Raw genomic sequence first — 9,774 nt, 5'->3', positions numbered from 1 at the left:
GCTGTTGTTTGGAATCTACTGCTATAAAAGTTAGTCTTTGCAGAGTCAATTAGTTTGGTCACCGTCTTTCTCAGTAATTTAAATCGTCCATAATGTTCTGGCGTCCTATACCTTTTCCACTTTTGGTATGCGTCATTTCGGGATTTTATTGCTAGCTTGATGTCATTATTAAACCAAGATTTGACGGAATGTTTAATCACTTTTGTTTTGACCGGAACAAAGTTTTCGTATAAATAGCTGATGTTGTTTTGAAACTGTGCAAGTTGCTGGTCTACTGTTGGAGATACGAAAATATTATTCCAGTTGCACTTATCAAATTCAGTCATAAGCAAGCCATAGTCAAGGTTCTTAAAGTCTCTAAGTACTATCGATTCGTCATTGTATTGCAGGTCAAAGTTGTAGGTCAAATATATAAGGTCATGTTTTGAGAACGAAGGCACGATGAGTTGGTCAAACAGATATACTTTTTTAGCGTCAGAAACAAAGAAGACATCTAACAAAGAGCTGCAAGTTCTGCTGAAATGTGTTGGAAATACAGAGTTTACCAAGTGCATGCCTATAGATTCAAATTCATTTTTGAGATGTTTTTCCCTCAGCATGTTGCTATTCAGATCTCCAGCTACTATAATGTCTGCATAATTTAGCGATATATCTCCTAGCAAACTAATTATTTCATTATAAGTAATATCACATCGTGGGCGGTAAATGCAGCCAATAAGAATTTTACTTGATGCAAATTTATTGCTTATCTCTAGGAAAATATATTCTATCTGACTATTATCCGGATGCTTACATACGAACTTTGTCTTTAATTTTTTAGACACAAAAATTGCTACACCCCCCCCATGACTGACACGATCCCCACGGTAAACATAATAACCATCACATGAAATTAACGAGTCACAGAAGTCTTGTACAAACCACGTTTCAAATACGCATATGACATCTAACCCAGAATTGACAAACATATATCTGAACTCCTCAATTTTTTTCGGCAGACTTTGAGCGTTTATATGGCAAATTTTAAGGCCAGATCTCTGCTTTGCAAGTATGCGCAGCAAGGTATGGCTATGGGATACATCTACACTGCCTTCCATTTCAAGTATATAATAAGAATTACCTGTTGCACAGATATTATGCATAAATTAAGGCATTGGAAACATACTGAAAAGGACATAAAGTAAACATAGCGACCTACATTAAATTTAAATCTAATAAATATTATAGTTATGTGTAAACATAGGAGATACAAAATTGAGTGAAGCTTCTTATTCTCGAAATGTGCTCTTATCGGCGCCGCCAGCATCGTTGATCAGCTCAGAAAGCTCATGTGAGCTTTGGACATATCGAGGTTCCCCTCCGTCGCTCAGCTTCACGTACACCACACCACGTCGTGTAAGAACACCTGTGAGCCGGTTGTGCTTTTTGCATCGCATGGCCTCTTTGAATATATCGTAGTTGTGCTTTGTCAGCTGCTCATTTAGATATATTAGAGCTGGCGACTCAAACCCGATCAGCTGCAGGCTTAGTTGTTTTTTATTATTTCGCCGGTATGCCCCTATTGCTCGCAGTAGCTCCGCCTTGGCGAGCACGTGCTCGAACTTTATAATTATGACCGGGTCTACAATTGTTTGACCCGATCGACGTGGCCGCGTGCGGAAAACGGTCCTTACAGGAGGAGGCGGGGTTAAGTTCAGCGAGAAGCACAGCTTGTGGTATAGCGTCTTTAAGTTTTCGCCCTCGACCTGTGGGACACCATGCCAACGCAAATTGGTTGCGACCGCAGCTTCCTCTTCTGCGTTGCATTTGGCTGCCAGCCTTGCGTCCAAGTCCACGACTTGCTGCTTCAACTGTCCTACAAGGCCACTGGCAGAGCCCTTTGCTGACAATTGGCTCCCCAATTCCTGGACCCTTTGCTGCAGCTCGTCTACCTTCTTTACCTCATTCTCCAGTTGAGTGACTCTTTGAGTGAGGTTGGATATCTCTGCTGCCATCGCCTGGAACTTCTCCTGAAGGTTGCAGAGAACGCGTGCCTCACTTTCCCGCAGCTCCTTGGAAAGGATATCCTTCTGCTCATCAAACCTAGCATTGATGAGTTGAAGCATTTGAGTCGATGTGGCATCGGGCGCTTTCAACTCCGTGTTGGAACGCTCTCGCAGTCTTTTAGCAGCAGACATGTTGTTGTTGTGTTGTAGATTGAGTGCTTTTGCTGAATTGAGTGATTTTATAGTGTTTCGGATTCGCGTTTATTGCTTTGTGTTTTGGTTGAGTGTTTTAATAGTTTTGTTTTTGTAAAGTGCCGGTGTAGTTTGTTTTCTACTCTTTAACGTTTGTGTTATTGATTTGGTTTGGTTTTAAAGAAATTAAGTTTGTCAGCTTTTAAGAAGACACACTGTCTTAAATGCACAAAATACTTATATTTCACGACTTTATGGAGCTATGTGCTGGAACTCAGCAATAGAATTAGTGTCTTTGAATTGATATTTTAAGTTTTGTGCGGAGGTCGAAATTTCACGTCTTTCTCTTTGCTTTCTCTTTGTAATAGCGTTGTGCCGCCCTTCCTTCAGTTGCGCTTGGATATCAAAGGGATATATAAAGATTATGGCTTCGAGTGCTTTGGTAGGGGTTGACCTCAGCGCCCCTGATATGCAGAACAGTGCCTGCCGCTGGGTTCTCTCCATAAACGAATTATACATGTTCTTCTCCATGGCTTGCCAACACACCAAGACTCCATACAGCAGAGTCGGACGCATCACCGGTGTGTAGACCCAATGCATCAGAGCGGGTGAGAGGCTGCTAAGCATGAGACGCCTTATGTGCTGCTAAGCATCTTCTTGGATGCATATAGCGCTATGGTGACCTTTTTAACTCTGTCTACTACACTGGCCTTCCACGTCAGCCGAGGTATTTGACTTGTGTTTTCGGGGTCAGCATGGTTTTGTTAATTGTTGGGGGGCCATTGCGGTACTTTATATATCTTGGTAAAGAGAATGAGGTCCGTCTTATCCGCATTGATACTAAGTCCTACCTTCTCCGCCCATTCACATTTCTCCCTGAGCGTTGTTTCCATAATCGAGCTGAGGGTTGATGGATAGACTCCCGTGATAATTATGCTTATGTTATCCACATAAGCTGTTATCATTGGTGTTTTTCTCTCGAATCTCTTGATTCGGGGGGGGATAGGACCCCACCTTGCGGCGTGCCTCTGTGTGCTCCTCTCACCATGGCAACGGCGCCCCATGCCGTGCTAACTTTGTTGAATGCCCCGGATATGTCCACAAACACTCCAAGTGCATATTCCTTATTGTGTAGGGGTCTCTCAATGGTGGCTACCAACGAATGTAGTGCCGTCTCCACTGATTTCCCCTTCGTGTAGGCGTGCTGGAAGGTCGACAGTTTTCTCCCTACATCGTTTCTTATGTATAAGTCCAGCAGCTTTTCCAGCGTTTTAAGTAGACATAAGGTGCGGCTTATCGGTCTATAATCATGGAGGCACACATGGCTGCACTTTCCTTCTTTGGGCAGGAAGGCAATCTGAGAGGTCCTCCATTGGATAGGGATATAGCCCGAGCTTAAACAAGCTGTATATCTTGCGTAGAGCCATGGGGTGATCACCTCCTTGGTCACCTGCAGCATGGCTGGGAATATTCCATCATGTCCTGATGCTTTTATCCTCGCAAAGAAGTCTATAGCCCAGTGGATTCTACTAGAGGATACCAGATCTTTTTCCAGTTTGCTAGGTCCTGGTGCTTATTCGCCTCGGGTACCTCAGTGCATACTGGGAAATGCGCATGCATTAGTGCTGTTAGGGCCTCTTCGCTCACCTCAGTTCACTGTCCATTGTCGCCGACTCTGTATGATTGGCTGCTTAGATAGCAGCATCCGGAGTCTAGCTCTTTATGGGATAGCCTCTATATTGGAGCAGAAGTTTCTCCATGAGTTTCTCTGCGCCTTGCGTATTTCCTTCTCCTAGTCTCTTAGTAGGACTTTGTATTCCTCATTGATGATATCATCCTTCGCCTGCTCGATTTTGAAGAATTCTTTGAGTTTGTTTCGTCGAAGTGAAAGGTCCTTATTCCACCAGGGTGGCCTGGTCCTCTTTCTCGTGTCCGATATAGGGCATGATGCGTGGTCATCCGGCAGTTCTTTGGAGAGGGTCTCTAGGGACTTTTCTATATCTTCCGCGGATTTTACTATGCCCGGAGAGATCGCGAGCCGTGTCACGATAGTCTCCTTGAACTTTCCCCAGTTAGTATTCCGGGGGTTCCTGAAGACTGATTGTTTTCGAGAGTGTTCGAATACGTATTGGAACCGTATGTACTTATGATCTGAGAAGGATGGGCTCTCAATGACTTTCCATTCTGATACCTGTAAGGTAGTTTCGACGGCTGGGATATACTCAGTCACGCCAGGGTCTCTTTACAGAAAATATTTATTAAGATCTGGGACAAAAAGTTCTTTGACGAAAATCGGTGGGCTGACGTGAGATGTAGAGTGTCAGCCACCGGGATACTGAGTGAGAGAAATAATTTATTCATTGTTTGCAGAAGAGCGAAAAGGGTTAGCGGTAACGCGTATTGGGTCTGGCTCGTGGAACTCGCCACGAGGAGATCGAGAGAGGCGTCCGATTATGGAGACACCTTTTTCTAAGGCAGAATCTTCGGCCTAACATCTAGGCATCGGATGTGCCTTCGTGAGCACCCGCTGCCGTTTGCCATGGCAAAGCGCTGCGTTTTAATATTTGTGAAATATTTATTTCCTAACTAGCAACGTGTTTCATAAAATTCTGATCACCCATTTCTCTCAGTGTCTCGGCAGAAAAAAATCAAAAGAATCATGGCGGCGGAAATTTTGTGTTCACATGTGTAGAAAATATTCTTTCTTTAATTAATTTGTATCGTTGTGGTTTTCATTTTTATTTCAGGCGTTTTCTCTTAGTGTTCAAGGGGGTTAACAGGTTAGGTCAGGTTAGGGTTTAATCAAGTCTAGCCTACTCTTTGGTAACGCGGCATCGAGGCCTTCGAGAAATTTCTATGTGCACGTAATATTCTCGCTGGCCAAAATGCGGCTTCATTCTATACACTCACCCGTCTCGCTCTCACGCACACACACACGCTTGAATCCGTAAGTGCTCCGCCGCTGGTCCTGGGCCGGCACCTTCTGCTCCTGGTTGACCTTCGTCCAATATATCGGAATATGCTCGCATGATCTCCGCCATGTTGGCCTCGCGTCGATGGCTGGCTTCTGGTGGGCTGCGGCGAGTCTCACTTGGTGGTTCTTTGGTCACAACACTCCTCGTGGAGATCCGCCTGTCGGTCTCGGGTTCTGGTCACTCGATTGTCACTTTTAATCGCAAACTGTTCTCGCACAAAAATCTTTCGCTCAGAAAATCAAATACTCCGCTCGCACTTCTGGTTAATTGCGCCACGTCCGCAAGAGTGAAAAATGTCACGCGCTTTCTGAAGTTTCTGCAGCTCCGTTTTTCGCTTCTCGAAGTTTCGTTTTCGTTTTCTCTCGCTGTTTCCTTTGGCGCGTGCCAATTTGCGGCGTTCGGTCACGTGACCACTTTTTCGTGGTGAGTTGGTCGCCGTTGCGCTGGTGTGTGTGGCTGCTGGTGATGTGAGAACGGGGGGGAAAGAGCAAACAAAAGACTATCGATTAAGTTTAAGATAATATGATTATAATTTCTAAACTTAAGTATTATATCTTACATCTATTGGCTAAGGCTTGAATATTAAGTGAATATAAAGAAATGTACAATGATTTTCGAGTGTTTTGTTTTGTGTCGGCTCTTGGCCGTCGCCGGTTTTGTTTGTTTTGCTGCTGTTGTCGTCGCTCGGCTGCTGCTGTTGTTGTTGCCGCTGGCTCTCCGATAGCGTTTTTGGACGTTGTTGTTGCTGGCTTTCAGCGCTTTGGCTACTGTTGTTGTTGGCTCTCCGTGAGCGTTTTGCTGTTGTTGTTGTCGTTGGTTATGTGGTTGATCGCGGCGTTTTGTGGGCGTTGCGGCTGCTGTTGGTGCCGCTATTTGTGAAGGGTCGGACGACTTAGGTTGTTTGAGAGTATAAAGTCTAAGAGTGACTCGCCTCTGTCGTTTATGTCGCGGCTCCCTTACACGCAGTCGTGTGCATTGGCGTCTGCACCCACGAGCAGTTGCTGGTCCTTCGGGCTGGCTTCTACCAGTCTCGTGAGTTCTTCTGGTGGGGCCTTGACGTGTGCCATGTAGCAGGATGCTACCAAAAGGCGCTTGTTTCCGCTCTCTAGCATCATCACGGTCATCAGAGCTGTAATGAGACATAAAGTTAGCGTGTAGACCATTCCGTGAAAGTGTGGTGGTTCTGAGGCCTGAGGCGATTAATGTACCTTGGACTTAATCTATGCCACCGGATCTTTGCTCCATGGATTTGAGGAGTTCCGCCGACGCGACCTTGCTTTTATGGAGGTTGAGCTGCAGCACCCTGAGTGTCATGGGTACTGGGTTCACCTTCATATGACGGGTTGAATACTAAGGGCAGGGCTTTCCCTGGGCGGCCTCCACGATGGTTTCCAAACCTAGGTCCTTCTCCACCACGTCTGCCTTTAGGGTGTGAGCATGCTTATTCCCGGGATGGCGCTTTTTGATGCGCAGGTATACGCTACCCATGCACCACGCCATCATCCCGTATCTGGGATAGAGGATGTCCTCTGCCTCCTTGTTTATCTGGAGGACTGCACTGCGAAAGGGACATACAGAGTAGTGTTCCTAAGTACGATCTTAATGTGAGAGTGAGTGAGATGTATATATTGTGCTTATAACTATAATATAACTAGCGGACCCGGCAAACTTTATTTCGCCCCAACTTCGACTGATTAAAACAAATGAAATTGAGACGTTCCGTTTGTACTTTGACGTACATGTCGAAACAGTACTGTTGAAACATCATCAATCGATACGCATAAAAATTAGTAGAATCAAAAAGAAGTGATGACTGGTAAACAAACCTGTCGTTAGATTTACCATCTTTATGTTGAAGTGATACCCATCTTCTCCACGACAGAACATCAACGGGTATTGAAGAGCATCATATGACCGATGAGTCTCATAAACTCGCTGGGCTTGGCCATTATCCCGACGCTTAAAAACAATATCGCGTGATTCCACATTCCCGCCAACAATCACCACTGCGACTTCATTGATAGTGGGAGCATTTAATTGTCTTGCAGTGGGTCTTTTGTCAGCGCTGATAATGATTTTGTGTTCGTCATAATGCATTATATCCAATGGGTTTTTAAACAATCTGACCAATTCATTATGCTCATGGAAAAGATTTTGCAATTGTTCGATAATTTCACGTTTAGTTGCAGTAAAAATTGCTCAGCGGTGATTTAGTTCAACTGCCGAATCACCAATGAAATAGATCTGAAGGAATTTATGATCTTTCTTTTGTGGTGGTAACGAAGCGTCCGCTCGGTGGTGAATTTGCCTTGAATCTGAATGTTGGGATGCAATTTCAAAAAAAAATGAGTTGTTCATTTTGATAATAAAGAGACGCCATCACCTTATAACTTGGATTGTAGCCTGATTGATGAACAACCTCTACTCCAAATGACGTCATTTGAAAGCATACGTTATATTTTTGTGCAAGCTTTAGGAAACTGTTTGATTGGGCTGAATTTCCATATAGTAGCGAATACAATGGCTCTGGTGGATGGCCAAAACGGGCAATTTAATTTTGCCACCTGCACAGCATAAGCCGGGGGTTTCCAACCCAAACTTCAGGGCATTGCAATGCTGACATTGTAGCGGCGCACGTAGCGACCTTAAAACCTGTTTGGCCTAAAAGTAGGCTTTAATAAATCATTAGTAATACCTAAAGCTTTACTTAATTAAAGCTTATTATTAAATGCAATTTTTGGCAATCGGTTAAAGCTGAGCAAGCTGCACCAGAGATGCCAACTGGGAAATATGTGCTAATCAGCCGATCCAGGGATGTTTTGGAAAGCTATATATCCAACATGGGGATTTTCAGCTGACCATGATTTCCGTTCTTGGCCTTGGCCAATAATTTTCGCATCCGGATTAATTCTTTTCCATCCGACCGGCGTGGCAACTAGACGTGCCAAATTTTCTTGTTATCGCGGCCTTTTATTGCTGAAGGCATAGTCGACCTAAAGAATCGGGAAAAAATAGGAAAAGTGATTTACCATCGAATTTATATAAATAAAGTGAGTTTTCCGTCGGAAGCAGACAGTGCGAGTGCTAAATTTATTAATTTTTATCTAAGGCGGAAAATTGTTGGAGCACCTTTGGGGTTGCCGCGGCCAGCAGGCCTAAACAGCAAGACCCCGTGCCTCTATCGGCCGGCAATTGTGAGTAGTTGTGTATGAAAATATATATTTTTGTCGTTGCTAACTAAAAGGGCATTCTAGGCCGATCCCTGCATCGTCGTTGTCCAGGGGAGCACCCTGTTGCGCGGCATTTCGCCGCCGGAGCACCCTATTGCAGGGCAATACTCAGCGCTTATCTCTCGCTCTCCTGCTCGTTGCCCCCCCCCGCTCATCAAGTGCCGCTGCATTTAATCCCTTGCGCCCTCTCTTAAATAGCGAAGTACAGTGGTAAGTCGTTACAATGTCCCATAATATGGTCTGCTTCGCCAAAAACTGTAAGAAAAATATTACTTACGGTGAACTCACCATCACCTGTTGGCTGTGTGACAACATAGTACATGCCAAGTGCATTGGCGTTGTTGCACGGACAGTAGATGACGTGGCCAAAAATATCGGCGTACGTTACTGCTGTGAGGCCTGCCGCGAGGTGGAGAGGGAAATGATGTCTTTTATGCGGCAAACCAGGGGTGGTTTTAAAGAGCTATTATTGAGTTTTCGCAAAACTCAAGATATGCTCTTGGCGCTGGATACTCAATTTAATAGCCTCAAGCTGTTAAATGAGTCTCCTAGGCGCAAAAAAACCGCAACTGGTGGGCAGCATATTGGCGGATCCCAGCCACCAGTGATAGGCACTGCACAGCAGCCTCCCTCGACTCTGCCCCCGACCCCGGGACAAATTCCAAGAGTCCTGAGATCGAGCGCTAAAAAAGATTCGGTACCCGAATGCGTCGCGGGTGCGACCGTGCCCCCGGTGTTGCCCAGTTCCGTTTTGTCCACTGGGGGGTCCCAACTGTTGTCTCAGCCCTCTCAGAGCCCTAATCCCAGTCCCTGCCAGGGTATTAGGCCCGGACTACCGGCCGAAAGTGGTATGGCGGCTCAGTCTGCCGTGCCAAAACCCCTTACGGCAATTCCACCAACAAAACAGTTATTTGTTTCTCGGCTTTCCCCTGATCAGACATCGGAAGATGTCATAGCTTTTATCCAAGGCAAAGTAAAAGTCGATAGGGAAAAAATTAAGGTGGAAAAATTTAAATTTTCCTACCCCAGGAACATTTCGTCTTTCAAGATAAATGTTCCTGACGAAGTCTTTGGCACTCTATGCTCGGCCGAAACCTGGCCACAGTATGTGGTTGTCAAAGAGTTTGAGGGTACGAAAAAGAAAAAGCGGCCTGTAGGAATTACTCTTCCTAGGCCAGATTTGCCCAATGCTCCGTCTACGTCTTCCAATTCCGTCCCAAAAAACTAACCATTTCCCTTGGTATTTCCTATCAGAATGCTAGAGGCTTACGCAGTAAGCTTCCTAAATTGTATTCTGACAGCGTCGCATTTGCTTCCCAAGTTATTGTGTTCACAGAAACCTGGTTAAAGCCGGAGATTCTGAGCTCCGAAGTTTTTCCAGCTGCGTTCACA

The 9,774-nt window shown here is 45.1% G+C and overlaps 1 protein-coding gene and 1 long non-coding RNA gene across 2 annotated transcripts; both read right to left on the bottom strand.

Moving 5' to 3' along the window:
• Window positions 1–1,268: 1,268 nt before the first annotated feature.
• LOC138928695 (uncharacterized) lies at window positions 1,269–2,177 on the bottom strand. The gene has a single exon (XM_070286195.1). It carries the CDS (start codon window positions 2,175–2,177, stop codon window positions 1,269–1,271), a length of 909 nt encoding a protein of 302 aa, XP_070142296.1.
• A 3,481-nt stretch (window positions 2,178–5,658) lies between these two features.
• On the bottom strand, window positions 5,659–6,853 carry LOC138928810 (uncharacterized). The gene is made up of 2 exons (XR_011445208.1): window positions 6,361–6,853; window positions 5,659–6,281 (listed from the first exon to the last, which is right to left on the bottom strand). It is a non-coding gene; the product is annotated as an uncharacterized lncRNA (long non-coding RNA).
• Window positions 6,854–9,774: the final 2,921 nt, after the last annotated feature.

This window comes from Drosophila kikkawai, chromosome 3R, assembly GCF_030179895.1.
Source record: "Drosophila kikkawai strain 14028-0561.14 chromosome 3R, DkikHiC1v2, whole genome shotgun sequence".
In the NCBI taxonomy this organism is placed as follows: domain Eukaryota; kingdom Metazoa; phylum Arthropoda; class Insecta; order Diptera; family Drosophilidae; genus Drosophila; species Drosophila kikkawai.
The sequence above is the reverse complement of the archived record's forward strand: the minus strand, read 5'-3'. Positions and strand labels throughout refer to the sequence as shown.

Bases quoted from the DNA above. Each gene is read 5' to 3' on its own strand.
- LOC138928695 (XM_070286195.1), bottom strand. From the start codon at position 2,177: ATGTCTGCTGCTAAAAGACTGCGAGAGCGTTCCAACACGGAGTTGAAA.